This window comes from Rhipicephalus microplus, chromosome X (assembly GCF_043290135.1).
Source record: "Rhipicephalus microplus isolate Deutch F79 chromosome X, USDA_Rmic, whole genome shotgun sequence".
NCBI lineage: Eukaryota > Metazoa > Arthropoda > Arachnida > Ixodida > Ixodidae > Rhipicephalus > Rhipicephalus microplus.
The window spans coordinates 4,845,922-4,867,826 of NC_134710.1; the positions used below are offsets into that span (position 1 = coordinate 4,845,922).

At 42.4% G+C, this 21,905-nt stretch overlaps 2 protein-coding genes and 1 non-coding gene across 4 annotated transcripts; 2 read left to right on the plus strand and 1 right to left on the minus strand.

The window, feature by feature from the left end:
• Positions 1-3,435: 3,435 nt before the first annotated feature.
• On the plus strand, positions 3,436-3,538 carry LOC119177435 (U6 spliceosomal RNA). Its single transcript, XR_005110612.1, has one exon. It is a non-coding gene; the product is annotated as a U6 spliceosomal RNA (small nuclear RNA).
• Positions 3,539-17,187: 13,649 nt separating this feature from the next.
• Positions 17,188-20,820, minus strand: LOC142777377 (uncharacterized). The gene is made up of 3 exons (XM_075881718.1): positions 19,524-20,820; positions 18,874-18,991; positions 17,188-18,521 (listed from the first exon to the last, which is right to left on the minus strand). The coding sequence occupies exons 1-3, from the start codon at positions 20,580-20,582 to the stop codon at positions 17,254-17,256; spliced, it is 2,445 nt and encodes an 814-aa protein (XP_075737833.1). The 5' UTR covers positions 20,583-20,820; the 3' UTR covers positions 17,188-17,253.
• A 126-nt stretch (positions 20,821-20,946) lies between these two features.
• Positions 20,947-21,823, plus strand: LOC142777381 (BEN domain-containing protein 5-like). 2 transcript variants are annotated; one of them, XM_075881722.1, is made up of 3 exons: positions 20,947-21,284; positions 21,342-21,481; positions 21,576-21,823. In XM_075881722.1, exons 1-3 carry the CDS (start codon positions 21,092-21,094, stop codon positions 21,708-21,710), a joined length of 468 nt encoding a protein of 155 aa, XP_075737837.1. In that variant the 5' UTR covers positions 20,947-21,091; the 3' UTR covers positions 21,711-21,823. The 2 variants fall into 2 exon arrangements, with proteins under 2 accessions (XP_075737837.1, XP_075737838.1); XM_075881723.1 differs by having other exon boundaries at positions 21,342-21,598.
• Positions 21,824-21,905: the final 82 nt, after the last annotated feature.

A 21,905-nucleotide genomic window follows, 5' to 3' on the forward strand; every position in this document is an offset into this window, starting at 1 on the left:
GATTCATGTTACTATCTTCAACAATGATTTTAAAAGAAGCGTCCTTGTGGTGAATCGGAGGTGTGACCTGTTAATCTATTTTGGCACCCAGCATAGGGCACAATGCAAGTCGGAGGGAAATATGAAAAGGACAAGCACTACTTCTGAGTTTTTCAAGTGTCATTAATGAAATGCACAGGCATAAAGAAAAGGATAAATATGATGCTGCTATATGTACACACAACGAAGTAGAACCTCCGTACTAATCACTACAATCAAATTTGTTCTATCACTATGGAGATCACCAGCAATGCTTTTACTGAATGATATGTTATCCCCTTCATGAGATGCAACAGTTGAATTAAACAACTATGGTGTTTACTTAGTTAGGGCTTTTGTCATTATATCATTTGTAATGTGTCTGATAATCTTTGTTTTTTAATCTTTGTTTTTTGATAAATTTGTTCGATAATGGCAATTGAAATGGCAACTATTCAGTCAGACGAGAGATATCCCATTCATTGCTGCGAAGTTATCTGTTATGACACCATTCTGACACGTCAAAGAAAATCTGAACAAGTTGCAAAGGTGTTGATTTTAAAATTATTTGAATTTAGACATATAACACGCTCGGGTATTACTATTAGAAGTTTCTTATGAACAGATAGAAAAGAAGCTATATAAAGTGTAAAAACAGCGCTTACAATAACACTGGCCGAGGTCAGAAAAAATGCTCAAGACCTAGAAAAACAGTTGACTTTCCTGTGTGTTGGAACTTTACTGCCAAAGACTAGCAATGAACTTTTTTTCATCCCAATCAAGAGAAGCCTTGCCCTGGTTTTTCTGCTAAGAAAACATTTTGTTTCTGGCCATCAACGTCTCCTCGGGAGATGTTAGAGCATCTTAAGATTTCAAGTACTTTTACCTCATCAACGAACTCTAACCAGACAAGCTTCCGTTTTGTTGGAGGTGCACATATTTTCAAGTTGCAATGCATGGCTGTGGGAGAGGTACGTCAAATTCTTTCATTATGCTCTTGATGGCTAGCAACATAGGTTCCTACTGCTCTTCTCTAGATGGGCCTGCAACTCATAAACTTATGCTAGAACAAAAGATATGCACACGATAACAGACTCCCAATAATGCTGTAATAAGGTGCACCCAAGACTTAATAACTGAAAATAACTTGCTTGGAGCACCACAGCCATAAACAGCATATTTTGGACAAGTACTCTAATGCTCTGCTGTAATTGTTAGTCATATGGTATCATTCGCGTGATGTTTAAAAACTAATGGACCAGCCGTTACAATCATTACAATATAATGGACCAGCCGTTACAAAGGCAATCGATGTAACGATATGATTGATTATGGGCTAAATATGCCAAGCAATGGTCTTTCAGGTGCACCAGAAAATTGCAATATTGTAGTGGGACATCGAAGTGTCAAAGTCCTCCACTTCCCCGATCCTTTCATTAATTTATTTGATCTTTTATTGAATACTTTGCATTATAAAATGGGCGAAACCAAAAGGCTATAAGATTTCTCGCTCCAGATTAATTACTACTAGTTCATGAAAAGGAGATGCACTGATTGAAATATGCTGGACAGTGCACTGTGGAAAGTGCCACGGTGTTCGAAACATTATTGTGCCATAAACACATCAAACTACACCTTCACAGTAGGGCGAACTTTAGATCTAGGTGTTAGTAGGGCAAGCTTTAGATCTAGGTGTTAAGCAAAAAAGAGCATGAGAAAGTTGCGTTGAAGACATAGCACTCGCTCCCTATATAGATAAAAACTTACAGGTAACCATTTGACACATCAGTTATACAATATACGTATAATGCTGTGGCCCACTGTGGCTCATATAAGCAGAACCCCAGCAACCAAATTTGCCAACAGCGTGAGGAATAAGCTAGTTTGCAGGACCGATCATGAACATGTGCTAATTGCAAATGTCCCATCATTCTAGAGGCTAACCTAGGTATGATGCACCTTTGCTGTATAATTTTTACACAGTGACTTTCTATGTGTAGTGGACTGCTTATCTTGCACTGTCATGAACTGATGCAACCAGCAGCCAATGAGGTAGAGACCACAAATGTGTAATGAACTGAACGGCTCGCGTGTGAGCTCCAACTGGTGATATCGCAGTCACAGTTTGTTTTTTCACTATGCTACTTGGACTAACTGTGCCAGTTGTGCAAACAATACGATAATTATACTGTGTCACACAGGCACTAGCGATCGCGGTCAAGGCATCTCAGCCAAACTTGATCTGGATTAGGCTGTACAGTGCTGCGCTGCAGTAACAAACTTGCTTGCAATCTCGAGTGAAACCAGTATTACTCACCGCTACACGGTCAAAACTAATCCGGATCAAGTATGATGCAGCCGTCAGTCCATTTGTTAACTGACCGCAATCGGCCCTTGTCGCACTTAAAGGTGACCACATGCAGCAAGTAAGTACCCCTGTGACGGCGATCAGTAAAGCGAGTCAGTTCGCACCTTCTTATTGAGTACTAACGTCTGCACAAATCAGACAACACTTTCGTATCATCATGCACTGCAATTTTACAAACGTACAAACCGCTACACAACACACACACAACCATCACTCGTGCATAATCACATGAACGCAGGTTGAGGTAATTCAGCACTACTGCTTGCCCGAAACAGCTAGCGCTCACGCATCACCACATTCGCAGGGAATAATATCGCAATCTCACAGACAGCCACACAACACCAAAATAGAGGAAGTGCTCACTGCACCACACACAAAACTAACAAAACATTCAGCGCAAAGGTAGTCGACGTCCGTGCACTGAGTCAGTGTTGATACATAACTGTGCGTGCAAAAAAAGGCTGTATCTTTCATTAGTGATCAATGCGTTTCGAAATATTATGAGGTGTGTTTGTGCAAGCTTGACAAAGGAAGGATCTATTAAGATAAAATGTATGAAAATGCAATAACAGTGATGAAAGTCTGCGTTCTTCAAGAAGGGGTAATGAAAGTCAGTGTGTAATATCTGTAATGCAGCAGTTGCGAGAATACTACTTAGTGATAAATCCTGCTGCATCACTTTATAAGTTAATCAATGAGATATAATAGATGTGGGTTCCAGATGATGGATGCATATGCTATCTTTGAATGGACAAGTGTAGTGATTGATTGATATGTGGGGTTTGACGTCCCGAAACCACTATTTGATTACGAGAGACGCTGTAGTGGAGGGCTCCGGAAATTTCAACCACCTGGGGTTCTTTACGTGCACCCAAATCTGAGCACACGGGCCTACTACATTTTCCGCTCCATCGGAAATGCAGCCGCCGCAGCCGGGATTCGATCCCACGACCTGCGGGTCAGCAGCTGAGTACCTTAGCCACTAGAGAACCGCGGCGGGGCGGACAAGTGTAGTGTAGGCTAGCATTTTAGTGATATAGTTCACCAACGTACTTCCAAAGTACATATACTAAAATTGGAACGATACAGAGAAGATTAGCATGGCCCCTGCGCAAGGATGACACGCATATAGTTCACCAAGTAAAGGTTTCTTTTAATAAATCCAAGTGCTTTTGACACCTTATTAGTTATGATATCAATGGGCTCATTCTGAGATAGGTCAGAAGATAAATGAATTCCAAGATATTTAAACAGGAATACTTGTTCAATGGGGGACAGCTTGAATTTCATATTGACTCATTTTTGTTTTATGTGCTCTTGTAAATGTCACGGCGTTTATTTTGGAAGTGTTAATTTGCATTTGTCACTGGTGACACCAAAGTGCGCGTTTAATAATGTCCAACTGTAATGACTCATTAGCTTGGGTGCTGTCAATTTTATCTGTAAATGATGTAGTTGTATGTACATAATCTGATAGTAGATGATAAACCATGTCCAATATCCTTGATGTAAATGAGAAACAAAACTGGTCCCAGGACTGATCCCTAGGGAACACCAGACTTTACATGTGAAAGTGAAGACGCATATCCACTCACATAAATTGATTGGCTGCGGTCCAGATGCGTCTCAGACAGCATGAACACCATTGTGAGGAGTGACCATGATATGCACAACAAAGGCAAGCTGAAAAAGCCATGAGACTTTTTTTTGTAAAACTAAGTTGCATGTTTTGGTTACCTTCGTGCTACCTTTGTTTACATGCTCTTCTGTGGACATAATGCTAAAAATAATTATGGGTTTAACAACACCATCTCAAGAAAATGAAATGAGAAGAAAGTGTGCTACCTTCGAAACATCTGGAATAAGTGTATAGCTGAGGACGTTTGCAGCTGCATCGCCAATAATAATAATTGCAGTAATAATATAAAAGGCAAGACATAGCCCAGCACACCTCTCGTGATGGCAGTTTTAACCTAAGCACTCAATAAAAGGCTTTCAAGCCAAGCCGAAATTGTAGCCACGACAAATATGCACAAATTTACCAATGTGAGAAATGCTGTGCTTGGAAAGTCAGATATGCTATGTGATATGTAGAAGGAATTAACATACATCAAAATACTGCATGTACCAACATGGAAGCTAAGGAATGTTTTAGTAAATGGGAATAACAAGCTGCCGAGTAGAAATTTTCCTAGTCTTGTTCACACTGAAGTCTGCCATCATTGTGACAACCCGTTAATCTATTAGACCTATGATTTCAACGAAAGAGTTAAACAATGCGAATATGATGTCACCAAATCATGGACGTCCTCGAATGCCCTCGCCGAACACGTGGAATATGCAGGCTTTCGAATTGGCTGGTCAAGCAATCGTTTTCTGGTCGAAGAAAACTAGCTTGCATTAAGCTGGCACCTGGAATCCCTGCACATGCACACAGCTGCAGATATCCTCAATAAGATTTATGGCACGCTGACTATGTACTTTTGGTGCTTACAACGCACCTAGTCATACTTAAATACGATGTACCTTTCTCATGGCTGTTATTCAGAACAATATGAGGTGCCCAAACGTTAATAAACTTTGTGTTATTTTGGTCGGTGTATCCTTTTGTTTGTACACTAGAAAGAAACAGCTATGCACTGCCTTTCTTTCAGGCTTCTTCTATCTCTTCACTGTAGTTGCAGTCGAAGGAGTGAGTTTTTTATTATTGATCAAGAGTAACGCCTATTTTTGTGGACTGCCGTCAGTTTCCATTAATTGGCCAGGTTTTACCAAGGTTCCCCCACTTCTCCAGCACGGACCGAATTCCCCGAATTTTCCAGGTTAGTAAACAACCTGCACAAATAAAGATAGATGGCAGTTAACTCGCATCCCGTGTTTCTTTTGTCTTATGCGAGTGTCATTCTGCACTTTATTACCTTGAAGTGCTTGTTGCTGGGCGGGTAGGTATAACATTACTATGGAAAATTCTAGACGATGCGAATGTGTGGTGTGGTGCGGTGTAAATATTTTCTGCAGTTCAGCTACGAGTGACGCTCTTTTCTGTGCTTTTTCATTTTTCCTGTGGTGCTTAGGCATCTAGAATTTTCCCCCTTAGCTTAATTACCTCCTTGAAGCTATACTCCCTCTCGCCCATTAAGAACTAGTGGTAAACTATTGTACGTGGCATTGTTGATGCAAAATTACTTTAGAGTATATGCTAGAGCTCCTGCAGGATCACCGACTCAATGTGACAATGCGTTCACCATTTATACGACACAAAGTGCTGATACTTTGAATATATCTTTTTGCACAGTGCTTCATTGAAGTCATGCAAGCTTAAAATATGGTGCTCCCGCAAATAAATTTTTCTTGCTGTGCTGTGAACAACGGAAAAACTATGTAGACAATAACGAAAAGAGATCGCAGCTAGGCCTAATGGCGCAATGTCTGCCTCAATAAATTAATGCAATAAATTAATGGAAGAAAACTCATATCAACATGGTGTTGCCACTTTATCACTACATTTGATATGAACCTCTGCTTGCTCCACCATGGTGTTCCTGTGGGTGTACACAGTCTTACCTCTTAAACAGTATTGGCAGAAACAACTTCTCTGGCACAATCTTGAACAGGTGTGTGACAACCATGAGCCAGTGCAGAGAACACAAGAGAAATGGTCACTGCTTACATGTTCAAGGTCCTACGCACGCACACCAGACTATGATTTTACAGTGTCTTACATTTTGAGTGGAGTATACATCGTGCTGGCTGGAGCCATTTCTGTGGGCATCAGCTAGACTGTTACAATGTGCATATTGTTGCTTGAGACAACTGTTTAGGACAAAAAAAGGACACCCTGGAAAGAATATTTTTAGGCTAATGTAAACACTTGTGGTGAGGAAACTCTCAAAAGCTATATGGCATGTCATCTTGCAATAAAGAAACAACACTTATACCTAGTATATGTTAGTAGGAGTCTGCTAAACATTGGCCATACAAGCTTGTGGCTAGAGAAGGATGATGTACAGAAGATACCCTCCTGAAATGTTAACCTGCACTGTCCTTTCTTGCCCTTCTTGGTGCACTGGAAGTTTTGCCCGATAAGTATTTCAATGAGTGTTCTTGAAGCGGTTGTGAATACGCTCACTCTTTTTACCTGCTTTACCCAAGGGCCAATCCTGCTGTTGAAACTTGTTTGCTTGGCAGAAATGTCTAACAGGAAAAGAAGCTTCAATTATTACACAAATAAAGCTACAACATTGCAAGATTACTATGATGTTGTGTACACAGACCTTGCACGTACTATTCACTAATATGTCACCAAGTGCCTCTATGGTAAGCCTGATTAAGCCTTAAGAAAGCATGTAAGTTTCTTGTTGCTATACTTTTTAATCAGTGCATGAACCTTTAAAAAACAAGATCATCACATGCAGGGCATAAAACCAGCGCTTATGAACTGCAATACTGCCATCAGAAGCATCAGCAAAAGTAAATTCACCCTGCTAGAAACCAAATTCTGCATGAAGCCTGTAAATGTACTGGTAACAAAGTCTTCTCGACAACTTTATTACTTCTATTTCTGCAATTTGCATAATTCTGTCTCATACATACCTTGCTGTCCACCGAATAATCATTGACCTCTGAGGTGTTACTCAAGTGACCATGCTCATTTAACATACCTGCAAGCCTCAGTGCTAACCTAATAAAATTGGAGAGTTTAATAAAGTAATGCTCTCTGCTGCTCACCCCTTCAAAAAAACTTTTAGCATCCCCTTCAAACTCGTTCTTTTAAAGACTCAACAGGCACAGTGACATGACTCATCAAAGCCATTTCCGGAGCAACTAAAATCTCTTTGGAGCAGCATAACAGCCGCCTGAAGCTTTTAAACTAGAGCTCTTGCACCATATGTCAGAGCGAACCAGTTCATGAACATATGCATGCTTGTTCACTTGGACTTCTGCTAAACATAAAAGTAGGCTTTTTGCTTTTCTGAAGACATCCCCAATTTATATCAAGCACCTAACACTTTTCGGGAATCCACTTGGTATTTGTAATGACTCTGGCTTTCAATGATAGTTGAGCTATCGCTGTCAATCTGACTAGGCACAGACTAGTCAGATTTTTATGCATTCTATTCACTTTTATGCATTCTATAAAAAAGGAGGTCTGATTATGTTAATGTTTTTATTAGTACAACTTAATCGCTCAATGTGTGGAGAAGTGTTTGCTGTCGTCGTTTTGTACGGAATTGTTAGGTTCCTGATCAATGAGCAGTTCATAAAAAAAGGGTTCTGTAACTGGTCCTTACTACCCATTATTTATTATGGTTTAACAAAATATACAGTTATATGAGAGTAAGTAGTTACACTTGCCAAACTGTTTGACATGTACAGGCGTCGAGGTCGAGAAGCCCAGCCAAGACATGCCAGAATAGTGGGACAGCATGCCTTCTACGCGAAGTAGCCGTGATTGTACAGCATGCGGTCCTGCTGATAAAATTTGCCCACAGTATGGACTTAAAACTTAACCACTCTGTATAAAATATTTTGAAAGTAAACTGAAACAAATAGGACCACAAATTAAAAAAAAATTAACTAAATGGTCAGTTCTATATGCAGGTACTAAATTACTGCATTTTAATACAGTCAGTCAAGCAAGACTGTTGTCCAAGCACAACTATCTCAGTATTACTTTTATCTGTCATTAACCACAACAGTTAGAAACTATTTGACTGAAGTCACATGCAAACTTTTGTAGTACAAGCGTGTTCAAATTGTGAAGAAAGTTTGTGCCCAGCAACTTTTTCAACTACATTGCACATTCCTGTCCTTTGTGATGACATCTCCAAATCGCAGGGGTAATGTATGAATTCAAAGTGCATGCCATATAGTTTCTCCCTGAGAGAACACAACAACGAAGAGTACACGCATGCTTGACATAAATAATGAAATTTTCGAAAAAGATGCAGCAGGTTTCGCCTCTATGTGCAGATCACTGCCGGCACTTACCTAATTAGCACCCTATTTTGCCAACAAGCAGCCCATGTAAGACGTTCGAACATGCGCTATCATGTCGGGTCATAGCCAGTTTCCTCGAACCACCTTGCTCTTAGTTCTGGCACGACATAGGTTTCAAAGATTTATTTCTTGTAAACTGTGTGTATAGCAGGCCGTTCTTCAATAGTTACTTTCGTGCTTACTCGATATGAAAACCATGAGCTATGAATTTTCTCACTAAATTTCTAAAATATGAATGGTTATTGAATTCTGAATGGTAATCTACACCCAGCCTTAGTTAATATTTCCTTTATAATCATTTTCAATTTGAGGCATAGCACAAATTTCGGAGTACGTCTGAAGCCGCTCATATATGCATCTTTTGTTTATTTAAAGGTGTCATGCAACAATTCTGAATTATTCCTGCAATGAACTAAAATCTCAATGCCTTGCAGATTGCCTGCCACAAAATGTATTTTACTAGGTAAATTTTTATGAACTCGTTACACAAGCTGAAGATGATGACGATACTGACTGCCGCATCCTCACTGATGAGACAGAAGAGAGGATAGCGCGTGTACGATTTAGGTGCACACATGAGGCCAAAATCCAGTGCTACATTTGCAATATTAATTGCCAGTGCCGAACAGAGTTGAATGCATCTATCCTTCTCCCATTCCTTCCTCCTCCTTCATGACTCCGCATTCCCATCACTCGTGTGGAGCCGTGTCGGGGAAGAGAGTAACAGTTCCGCGCTTTTCTCTTTAGTTTTCCCGCTCAAGAACCTCTACCGAGCACAACTTTTCCCTCCACCGGGCCCTACCTCCTCGCCCTGCGATGTCTTGAAGGCGTGGGCCGGGTGCTTCTTCGTACGGTGCGCTCGTTATAACCATTGACATTTGCACCCACATTCTTCTTCTCACGTCGAGTAACCTAATTTCTGCACCCTTTCCGGTGGGTGGACCGCTCAGACTTCGTCACCTGATTATGGCAAGAGTGGTCATTGCCTTCTTCGTACCTACGTGTAATGAGACGGCGGGCTATAAAAGCTGGAGACTTTTAGTAAGTGAGCACGGAATTTTTGTTCTGCATTGAGTGGAATCTCAGCTGAATCTGTGCTGAATCTCTGTGCAGTTGCATCGTTCTCATAATGTAAATAAACCATCGTTCTATCTCTATTAACGCGTCCCCTCACTGGCGATAATCGGCTATTCAAACGACGGCTATTCAAAACCACTATAATCATATAGTGGTTTTGGGACGTTAAACCCCACATATCAAATTACCCTAAAAACACGTGCCTAAAAAGAACCTGCCATCGACCTTCGAGCCCTTTACAGGCTACATCTTGGCTACCGCTGGCACGACGGCAACTTTGTGACGTTCCTGTACGTACGCACACGATTGTGCTTTAGTTGAAACCCCATGCTAGGCCATGCGGGCCTACTTGACACTAGTGCACATGTGCGGTAACAAGTGTGTTGTTATCGTTGTTTCTTCGGCTAATGTTGAATTGCAATTGGAATACTCCTTTTGGGGAGTGAGGCTGTAAGTCACCCTTCTATGCGCTCGCTATTCCACAAAGATTATTCCACAAACCATTACGATATGGTGGCTAATGATTTAGAGTACCAGGTACTCTACTATGGGAAAGCTGAACGCCGTCCCGTGAGCCTCTAAGGAAATATAAAAAAATAAGGGCACTGGAAGAGTACTCAAAGCTTGGCAAATGCTATAAGTACATCAGTCGTCCAAAATTGACATTCATTTTTTTAACCAAATAAAAGTACCCGATTAGATATGTTTGTTTCACATGCTAAAAAATCAACGCACTAATCCATTCTCATTCAACAATTTGACACAAATGTTTTGCAAAAAAGAAAGAGAATACCGGTCAGGGGAGGAACTTTTTATTTAAAATTTTACCCAATACTTATAATATATAACTAGGCAATGCCACGAACTTAAAAAACATTTTTTTTTCCAAGAACCGTTTTCATAGCCTTGACACTGTACTCATAGTCATAGGCTCATAGCTGACCAACAAGTGTTGTGGGGTAGGAAAAACTCATAAGCTATTAAAGATCAATGAAAAGTGTTGTAAATAGTCTATGATGTTTCAATTTCGAAAGTATATACTTTTAAAAAATGAATTTGAAAGGCGCAATCGAAAGGTGCACCGCAACATAGTACAAGGGAACTTTTTTATATCGCTCAGTGTGCCATCACCTGACGAGTTAACGGGCAGGCCGTTTCAAAATACTGACGTGCCACCGCAACAATATAGGCGATCAGCACTTGATAAACGATGCCCAAGAGGAAGTACCGACGGCGTTAGCCCATCTAACTACAAAACAGCTTGTCTGCCTTGCTGAATAACATGCACGGCCTGCACGGGAGCATTTACGTAGCAACGGATGAGAACGGCTGTATGTGTTCGCACTTAACAAAACAGCCGGTAATGTAGTAGCTTTGGCCTTTGTAGATCACAGGCTTCGTTTGAACACTACAATAAAGTTGTTCCCATTCGTCGTAAAAACACTTCGCAGACGCACTGGAGTTTCATGCATGTGCGTCCGATCAGTCACACGTGAATTGTGCAAAAGCATTTATTTCATCGTCGACTTCGCCCTTCGCGACAAGTAAAACTCAACACCAAGGGCACTTTCCCCTTTTACTACACCACGCTTGGTATTGCAATCTCGAAAATGCAGCACATCCAACAACAATAATCCGCACTTCATCCTGAGAAACTTCATGGCGCACAGACAGATGAACCTGCGGTGCGGTGGACGGCCGCACTCGCTCCAACCTTCAGGTTCAACTGGGCATCCAGCAATCACATGAAGCAGTGACGACACAGGGTCTCCGGTCCTTCTTTGGGGCGGCATAGGCCATGGCCACGATTTTGTCTGAGTTTTCACCACCAACACACATCGCAGGCACCTACTGTTTCTTACCATTTACCTTTCGCAGTCGCAGCACAGAACACCTACCAGTGCGGTGGACGGCCGCGCTAGCTCCAACCACCAGGTTCAACTGGGCATCCAGCAATCACATGAAGCAGTGACGACACAGGGTCTCCGGTCCTCCTTGGGGGCGACCTAGGCCATGGCCACGATTTTGTCGGAGTTTTCACCAGCTACACACATTGAACTTCCAATTAAATATTAATTTATTGAACTTTCAATTAAAAACTGGCATCAGTGCGCGAGATTTTCTTGACCTTCTTTTGCTGTACCTTACCTCTACTTTCGTTCAATTGAATGATTCCATCTATCTGCAGAAAAAAAGATGTTTCAATTGGCTCATGCATAGCACCTCTACTCAGTTGTCTATACTATTGGCAAAAATGGGCAATAAACTGCAGAAAAAGTTAGAGGGCACGCATGTCAAAGTATTCAGATACGTGGATGATTTCTTGGTTATTCTAAATTGTAACCCTTCTATGTCTCACTCAATTGCAGCTCAAACGATAGGCGGGTTTGAAGATTATTTAAAGCCGTGTTGACACATGAAATGTCCGAGAATGACAAGTTAAGCTTTTTGGATTTAAGACTGTTTTTAGCCCACAGCACACATGTTGGTGTAATGAACCATGTGCGCAGGAACCTTTACTTCCTTTTTCTTCCACTCACAACAAGCTATAGTTAAACGAGGCATAGCACGAGCCTGTCTTGAGAATGCCTTAAATAGGTCGGGCGTTCACAACATCTCTGCGGGCTTCAAAGCTCAAGTTTCCTGGCTTAAGGCTTCTGGTTTTCCTGAGGCATTTATCGCTTCCGTTGCTGAGACTATCCTACGGACTAATAGGGCAGAGCAGGGGCAGCGACAGGATCTGAGCAACACGCATACAGAGGGTGAAAGGATAGCTGGGGTTCCATACAAACGCCAGATATTACACAGGCTCAATAAAATCAGAAAACGAGTGGGAGTTCGTGTCCTGTTATCTGCACCGTTCAAATTAATCAACCTCACCAAATTTACAAACCCCCTGAAAACGAAGTCATCAACGGAATGTAGAGTTCAGCATAGAAACAGGTATGCCGCATGCTCCCCGGAAGTTGTCTATAGGACCCCCCTTTCATGCGGTGCTTGTTATGTCGGAACGACCGGAGGGTGTCTGAACGATCGACTGAGAGACCACGCTAACAAGGTTAAAAACGAGAAAGATGGTTTTCTTGCTCAGCACTGCACTGAGTGCAACTGTGTGCCCCTTTTCAAGGACATTAGCCCAGTGACGCTGTACAAGCACTAGGATGAGCGCACCATAGTCATCGCCGAGGCAACGCAGATGGCACGCGAACAGGTGTCATGCATGAGCAAGCCCTCCGTGTCTCTGTCTGAGAAGGAAGGTACCTCCGATAGTTTCGGTGCGCTCAAGTAGTTATATTACTTTTACTTTTCTGTTTCGTTTCCTTATAGACTTTTCTTTGCCTATTTCTGTGCATTTTGTTTTTTCCCCTTACTCATGTATTGCTCTTTGTGTCACATGGTTTTTGTCAGATGGTTTACTGTCTCCTCTATATATTTTCGCCCTTTGCGCAATAAACTCAGTTGGAAGTTAGCACTCGTGTCCTTCTTGTCTCTGTGTCGTCGTTCTGTTCTCGCGCTTTAAGTATCGTCAAGCGTGACATCACATGGAAAACAGAATAGGGAATAGAAGTACGTTATACGGCCGCTGCACGACGACGTGGGCTCCCGTCGAGGCGGGCGAGCGCCCATCCACAGGCCTTGACCTCTAATTTGTGTGTTTAGTAAGGGTGTCCAGCAGGTCCTCGAAAGGCAAGTACACTGCGTGCGGAGACCTGCACGACGTGGGCCTCCGTCGAGGAGGGCGAGCGTCCATACACAGGTCTTGACCTCTTATTTGTGTGTTTAGTAAGGGTGTGCAGCGATTGGGAGCACCAGGTACTAAACTATACAAGAGCCGTCCCGAGGAAGGCTTGGTGTGTTTAGAAAAAGTTGTTAACGATTTAGAGTTCGAGATACTCTACTATGGGAGAGCATAGAGACGTCCCTTGGGCAAACGGCAGGTACGGCAGCTGTATGTGTGTTTAGATAAAGTGGGTAACAATTTAGAGTACTAGGTACTCTACTATGGGAGGGTTGGGGGGGGGGGGGGTAGAAAAAGTGGGTAACGATTTAGAGTACCAGGTACTCAACTATGGGAGAGCTTAAAGCCATCCCCTAAAATTCACAGTAACAAAATCGACTACTAGCAGATTGACTAGAAGGCAACTGTCCACAAGTGAAAACAGACGTTGATCTCTTCTTCATGAGCCTCCGTGGTTTCTCCAAGACATGTTCAAGAATTTACATATCCAGCCAAATTGACTAATTAGTGATCTGTGCCTTTGAAGCAGCTTAAAAAATGAAATTACGTTTCCATTTTAACCTTTATTTTAGCGGCGACAAGTAAAAATATTGTGCAGAGTGGTACTCTTTTTTTTTTACCTCTGTAACACGAAACAAGCGTTTGTTTTTTCACAGAATCTATTCGGGTGATTTAGATCTGGGGAAGTTTTCGCCTCGCTTGCTCTGTAATGATTACTATTTAGGAACACGTGTTAAGTTGTTTATCCCAGGAAAATGTGTTGTCCGCGAAGTATGATGGCGAGGTGTGAATAATCGTGTACTCCTGTCACGCTGTCGCTCTCCGTCTGTTCCGGCTTTTACGACCACCAATTGCTAGTTGCTTCCTTGCTTTATTTGAAGGGCCTCGCAATTTCTGAAGTCGATCGCGTAGGCGAACTCTTTGCATGTGGGTATACACTTGAAATAAGTAGCGGATCTGAACGATGCAAGCTTGCGTTCTGGACTCCGGGATGTGTGTTTACAGGTGAACACGCTGAGGAATTAGTGGTGGCGCAGTTGCACAGTGGGCTGTTGGGGGTCGAATGCCGCGTACATTATGCATTCCCACCACTGACAAACATACGTCTTCAACATGAACGAAAGCAGCCTTGCTACTAAAAACAATATTTCTTCTCCATGAAGATGTATTTTTGTCACTGCATTCTTGTAACCAGCAGTTGCAATTATTTTAGGTTACCAGCTGGCATCTAAGGACCTGCTGAGCTTTTGTTTCTTTTTTTTAATAGAAGCATCGGCACTTCTGTTAACGCGCCCTACATTTTTCCCATTAAAATCACAGGCACGGGCAAGATAGCTGCAGTAACACGTGTACTTCTGATAACGATCAGGGTCGACCTGGACCGGATTTCTTGATCACGATATAGAATCATTGCTGCTACTTCGTTCAAACTAATCCGGATCGACTGTGGCGCAGCAGTCACTTAAATCGCTATCCGGGAGCTAGATCACAGTGCACAGAACGCGATTAGTGGTGACCATGAATGAACACACAATACAGTTCAAGTCTGACCGCGATAAAATTTGCCCGTGTGACACGACGATAAGCGAAATGATTTTGTTCATGCCAATTTGCTGAACACTGATACATGATGACAAGAAAACGCATCTGGTGCCGTCTTTGGAAGCTCTAGAAGTGGTAGACGGAAGTAAAAACGATCACGGACGTCAAGTGACGGAACGGCATGCAGGGCTACACATCTCGTCGGCAGATAATGTACGCACCGCACCGTCCGCCAGCAACATCAACAAACCTCGCGCGCTAAGCCCGTAAACATAGAAAGCAACAAGCTCGCCTAAAGATAAAATGCCATCGCACTGTGTAATTACAATAGGTATGATGTTGTGAAAGGAATATGGAAAGGGGTCATGCTTCCTGGTGTGACGTTCGGCAATGCGGTCTTGTGCATGAGATCAGAAGTTCAAGCAAGATGAGAAATAAAGCAACGGGGAATAGGTAAGCTTGCTTCAGGAGCTCACGGGAGTACACCAAATCAGGGAGTTCAAGGTGACCCAGGTGAAAATTTCCTGCTGGTTTTCTGTTGGGAGTTGTTGGTTTTTGATGGAACCAGCAGTTAATCTGCTGGTTTCTTGCTGGTTGTACTGGTTCCAGCAGGGTGCCTACTGGTTTTCTGCTGGTTCCAGCAAAGTGCCTACTGGTTCTTACTGGTTTGCTGATGGTCCCAGCAAGCTACCTGCTGGTTGTACTGGTTCCAGCAGTGTGCCTACTGGTTTTCTGCTGGTTCCAGTGGGGTGCCTACTGGTTCTTTACTGGGACCAGTACCCTGTCTGCTGGCTCTACTGGTACCAGCAGGATGCTTGCTGGTTTTCTGTACTGGTTCAAGCAGGCTACTGGTTTCACCCTGGGATGCTGCTGGGACCATTAGGCAATACCGGACGGTTCTCAGCTGCTTGAACTGATTATAGTGGTGGTCCACTTCGTGGTTTCCTGAGAACTCTAACTAGCCGAAACATTCAATCATGAGGCTTGTATCTTCTGATTATAACTAAGACTTTACTGTACTTGAAAGTGGTGTGCCAATACATTGAGCAATTAAGATGTAGTATAGAGAAATATGACGTAGAGACTGTTTATACAGGTTTCAAAAAACAAAAGTCAAGGGAATTCAAGGCAGTGTCTTGGGTTTTCGAAGGACTAAAGAAGATATCCAAAGAATATTTTTGTGGGTGCTCTGCATTTCAACATTCTGACTAGTTCTAATAAGTTTATATTATAATGAACATAGTGCTTGTGATAGTGAAGCCTTTATTCCACAAGAAGTAGTTCACTACACACAAAAAATGTTCAGATTAGCTGCGGAGACTTTTTAAGCATAAACTAGGCTTTGCTTCGTTGGAGTATACTAACTTAACATGCTGCTCACATGATGGGGAAACCAATTTTGTGGCATAAATGCACGAGACATAGTGAAGCAGAGAGATAAGTCGAGAAAGAGACAATGTACGACAAGGTTGACGTACAGGTGGGGAAATGAACAATAAAAAATGTCGTGAAGAAAACAGTGCAACACCAGAAGGGAGCCAGCACCTAAGCCACAGTAGGTGTCTATCGCTTCATTAACAGTGTTTCATATTTTTAATGCCCTGAAGAACAAAGCATATTGGTGCTGAAATGAAGTTTGGTGAATCTACACTGCTGCCTAAGCACAAAGAAGCAGCTCATAGACAAATTCCTAGACTTTTAGGCTTCGAATATGTTCTTTTTTATTTCAATGGTTTTATTGTTATTTAATTTGGAAACATACATGTACAAAGGATACAGAGAAAAAAGGGAGGAATTTTGAAGAGTTGCATGCACCCTGAACACACAAGGTGTGTTCAAATATAAAGGGGTGCTCAAACGTTCCCAGGCTGCTACGCTTGTAATCTTATGACAGCACTGCCTGGGAACATTTGACCAACCCAGTGCACATTAAACCTTGTACTGTACAACAGCGCACACTTTCTCTTCTTTTTTTTATAATACAAAATGTTTACACCCAGAGACAGGGCTAAAGCTGGGCTTAAACAATGAGAATTGTCAATACTCACAATCATGAAGTTTATTAGTAATTCAAGAGGCACTCGACAGTATACAGCATGAATTTGCACAAATTGGCAATAGCTAAATCAATTGAAAATGGCATTTCTCACTTCCTCTAAAAACAACTGTTTCACTGCACAATCCACAAACATCTACACCTGCAGTTCACTGACATGTGGAGGTTCTTTTTAACAGCCCATTCATTTAACAGCTTGACATGCAATGACAATGCGGTGTACACATCTGAGGTTTCTACTCATATCATTGTAATTTAGAAGGTGGCTTGAGCAGTGAATTATTAATAAAGCCACAACACACAAGGAACAAAAAAAACTAATTTTACAGATGTGAAGTGTTTCTGACAAAAAGTACAAAAAGTAGGTATAAGAAGGTATTGGTGCGATTTTTATATGATGAGACCTTTTTATAGAATGATGAAACTAATTCAATGTTGCTCTTAAGCGTCCCTTTAACAACCACCAGAGAGCATTTTCAAAGAAATTCTCTGAAAAAAACACTTTCTATTGACCTCTACATAGTTGCAAGGGACAACACTGGCAGACAGCTCCACTAGCTGTTGGGAATTCGCATCCTCTGATTTCATTATGTGCTCAGTGCCAAATGCACGACGTGACAAGAATTTGTTTGACAGTGCAAAAATCCTTACATTTCCTGACGAATCCCTAATAGAAACAATGTGCTTCAACTTCAAGCACGTTCCCAAATATATTTGCAATACAGTGCTGTCACTTTTGTTCGGCCTTGAGTACTGCTCACTGTGAAACCGAACACCCGGTGATACAATCACTCGGTCATGTTCCATGACACGGCCCCTAACGATGTTGCCAACATGGTCCTGCACAAGGTGAAGCAGCTGGTCAGACACAGCTCGGGGTTTGCTGAGCAGTAAACCACCTTTACTATTTGATGGGCCAGCTTTTGTCAAAAACTTCAGAGTGCAAGGGCTAGCTGAAGCCTTTAGATACCTGAAGTTGCTGGCCATCATTAAGCGCTCTACAATCTGCAGTGGGGCACCTTTTGCTGATGTGACCAGCTGCTTAATTTGGCCAATGTTAGACTCAAAAGCAAAACATGAATGTGCCCAAAGAGGTCCTTGGTTCAGAACACTCTGAGCCATGTGCAACAATTGATGTACATTGAAAGTCATGTTTTTTTCTCCATAGAGAAACTGCATGTCGACAACAAACTTTACCAAGCAGTCTGTGCTTACAGAAATGTCACTGAGGGACACTGTGTCCTGCAGAAGAAGGGCAATACCTTTCACAAGCAATGCAAAATGTTTAAGATACTGCCGTGGAAGTAGGCCTTCCAGACAAGGCAATGAAAAATACAGTAGCCATTGCTGCCACTCCGAGGCTTTCCAATACTTTCTCAGAGAAACTGAGCGGGGAAGTCGTGGCATACAGCTATGCGGCTTTATAGAGCACAAACGTTGATCTAATACTGCCACAGTTTGTGGTGCCCCAATGTAATATTCCTCGCCTACATTAGAGAGCCAGTCCTCCGTCATCTGCCGTGCCACACCTAGAAGCACACAATGCATATAATCTGGAGTAAAGCCCCAGATTATATTAAAGTGCTGAAGATTAATCAAAGGCGTGATGCCTTTTGCTCCCTGTACTGGTCTTCCAGCTTCAGCAGCCTTGGCCATGATTTCCTTTGTGCCTTCTGCTGTCCTGTCAGGTGAAACAGTGTCCACAGGATACTTGACAGTTCCTGTTTGGCAATAGTAAGAAAAAAAAACAGAGAACCTCACAAATTTAGAAGTTTGTAAAATCTCGCACAGCTAAGCTTGATTGTAAATGGCACACTTGTTTTCAGTGATATTTCTGAGAATTTACTTCTAGAACACATTTAGAAAAACATACTATGTGCCAGAATTTGGAAACATAGAATCGCTACGACATAAAGCACATTTTTGCCTCTGAGATGAGAAATGGCAACCCCAGATACATTAAACAAGGTGAATGTTTACATAAAAATTGCTAAAAAAGAGAGAAACTCTGATCAACATATCTAGTCAGAAATCTGACTCCATGTTATGCAGTAATGCGACATCTTTACTAACCATTCACAGCTGCCCCTGGATGCAAGCACCATCCACAGCCATAATACCCATTAAACTGGGTTAGGTGCTGCATGGCTGCCCGTGCTGGTGCATCAGCGCTGCAGCTGAAGCAGTACACCTGCATGAGCAAGGACAAAAAAGGAAGCTGTTAGCCCTAACTACCCTCTGCAATGAAGTACAACAAAAAGGAAATGGATAGAGGGCTTGTTTTCTTTGCCAGACACAAGTCAATTATTGCAGTAGACATTGAGGACAAGGAAAAGATCGGGTGATGTTATTAACAGTTTTCAATTGATAACAATCCATTCAGAAGAAGCACTTTTCATGCTTTTGCATAAAGGGACATGATCTCCGTAAGTTGTAACAGTTACAGTAAACACAATGCAGTAAATACCACTTTGACACTTAGATAATTGACAGTATTTAGAGATAAAGTCGCACTAGAAAAGAATACACACAAAGATGAACTAGTGTGCCATCCTCCATGGTGTCATTATGCCCAAGTGGCCTGGATTTCATCATGACTGGAAGAAATTAGCTGGCACAACAATGTAGCCTCGTCTATGCATTGTAGCTCAGTGCAGCATTTACAACTAGAATGTCTTGAAGTCGTGTTGTTCAAGCAGCTTTAATAATTAAAAAAAAATTACCTTGGAATGCACAGTTTCGTTGCCTGCCTTCCATGTGATCCCACTGGTCGACAAACCGTCCATTTGTTCAACAAATGCGTTCAGTAGGAGAGTCATGTCGGGATGTTTCTGGCCATACCACAGAGCAGACACAAGCACATTTTTCTGCCTCATGTACACTGGGAGTTCATTCACCATCACTTGAACGGGCCACACAGAAAACTTCGATGACTTGAACACGGCGCTTCCATCACTGTTAACAGTGAGAGTGATATCATTTTTTGATGTCAATTCGCGCCTAAGTGCCCTGTATAAGGTGCCATCTATTATGTCTGTCATTTCATCTTTGTCGACAGACATACTCTCGTTTATTGAATTCAGTCTTTCGTGGAGTGCAGTGCTCGCATCATTCTCGGCAAGTAACGAAGACAGCAACTTTGCGATGGGCAGGGTTATGAAAAAGTGGCCATCGCGTAGCATCTGCGGCCCACTGTTACGTTGCCCGCATACGGTGCACGTTACCCGCACTGCATTCCGCGCTGCAAGGTCGCCACTTGTTACGGCAAGGAGCGTCATACAGTTTTCACAGTAGAAGTGTAACCGGGCGGCTTTTATTTCTGCCCCGACACTCTTCTTGAAAAGATATTTAGTAACTGGTATATCATGTCGTTCAAGTATGTGCATTATCAACTTTTGGAGTGCTTCGACTCCCTTCCAAGGGATGCCAAATTCGAGGACAAAATTGACAGTCAGTGCCAGCAAATCGTCACTAGAGAAGCTCCCTAAATCTCCCTGTGGCTCGTCTGTCATTTCTGCGCCAACGGAAGGCTGCGGCTCGTCACTTGGGGCCGCTTCATGTGCCGATTCAGAGTCACAGTCGCCTTCAACATCAGTCTGCGGAGGTTGCGTCAGTACGCGAAGTGCTGTCGGAGCAGTCGACCCGCCAGCGACATTTGTGTCCTGCTGCAGTCCACGACGTGATTGTTGCACGCTCGAGGCTGATCTTTCGAGATATGTTTTCGTTGAATACGGGATGGCGGAGGCGCTGCCTGGGTTTAGGTATTCCTTTCTACGAGGCATACTCCCTCAGTGCGGATCCACGCAAATATCGCACTGCAAACTCACCGAAAACCTTCTAAGTAATGAAGCCACACGTTGTGTTCACGCGCACAATCACGACAGTTCGCTCATAGTTCGCTCGGACTCGCACATTCTCCATGATCTCACACAATCAAACGACTTGGATTGGCTTGTACGGCGTTGAATTAGTTGGATTGCAACCCGGATTTCAAAAACACATATCTATTTAATTATATCTTAGTAAGTTTATACATTGTTTATAACATGAACAGTTTTTACACCTGTTTATAAGCTTATTTAAAGCATTTTTTATTTGTTTATAGGTGTATTTATTTATTTATTTTGTTCCGCACGCAGTTATTGGTATTGCCCAGTCTTGCCGCTAGGAGTTGTTATGGTGTTATTTTTAATGGACACGACACGTGCGCGACACGCGACTGCTACATTTTTTTCAGAGATTGGTGTGTGTGTGATGCCATTTAAGGCTTTGTTAAATCATCAGTACTACCATGTACGCTGTTGTTCGTTTCCTGGACGATCACGACAAACGGTTACACGTCATTCACGTGCATGACATCGAGAAGTTTGATCCCAAAGACACCAGCGACTACGACAACCGCTTTGTTTACAGCGCGTACTGGCGAGACCCCGTGGATGACACAAACACTGGTTTGTACAACACGCAAGTCTTGATGCTGGCAGGTATGTGTGGTATGTGAAATGTTACGGTTCCAATTTTATAGTCGTAATTTCTTACAGAAAGCGAAGATGACGCCCGCGCGAAAATGCGGGCCAAGAGGTTGGTGATACCAAAAATACCTATGCAAGAAACGACGTCAGATGATGATCCTGATGAGCTCGTGGAGTCCCAAACAAAAAGAAAAAAGGCTGAAAGAAAGGTTGCTATTTATGCTGCCTACATTTTGAAACGGCTGAAAACTTGCTGGTCTTGCATTGATCATCATCTGTAATTGTGCTTTCGACTTCTTTCAGAAACAAAAGAACGACAGAGCAAATGCTAAAAAAAACATGTATGACGAAATTCTTAAAAAGAATCTGGAAAAAGCGCACTCTGGGCGTAAACCTAGAGCACAGGTAAGTGTGCCATGGTCTTCATTACCCAGGTGAAAATTTCCTGTTGGTTTTCTGTTGGTTCCAGTATTGATGGTTTATTAGCACATTCCCCGTAGTTGATGGGACCAGTAGGTGATGGGACCAGTAGGTGATGGGACCAGTAGGTATTGGAACCAGTAGGTAATGGAACCAGTAGCTGATGGAACCAGTCACTGAAACCAGTATCCGAAACCAGCAGCTACTGGTTTC

Excerpts from the sequence above, each read along its gene's own strand:
- LOC142777381 (XM_075881722.1), top strand. The coding sequence starts at position 21,092 with ATGTACGCTGTTGTTCGTTTCCTGGACGATCACGACAAACGGTTACAC. Across the intron at positions 21,285-21,341 it reads GCAAGTCTTGATGCTGGCAG|AAAGCGAAGATGACGCCCGC; the intron begins GTATGTGTGGTA and ends AATTTCTTACAG. Across the intron at positions 21,482-21,575 it reads GAAAAAAGGCTGAAAGAAAG|AAACAAAAGAACGACAGAGC; the intron begins GTTGCTATTTAT and ends GACTTCTTTCAG.
- LOC142777377 (XM_075881718.1), bottom strand. The coding sequence starts at position 20,582 with ATGCCTCGTAGAAAGGAATACCTAAACCCAGGCAGCGCCTCCGCCATC. Across the intron at positions 18,992-19,523 it reads ACGAAACTGTGCATTCCAAG|GTGTACTGCTTCAGCTGCAG; the intron begins GTAATTTTTTTT and ends TTGCTCATGCAG. Across the intron at positions 18,522-18,873 it reads TCCAGGGGCAGCTGTGAATG|GAACTGTCAAGTATCCTGTG; the intron begins GTTAGTAAAGAT and ends ATTGCCAAACAG.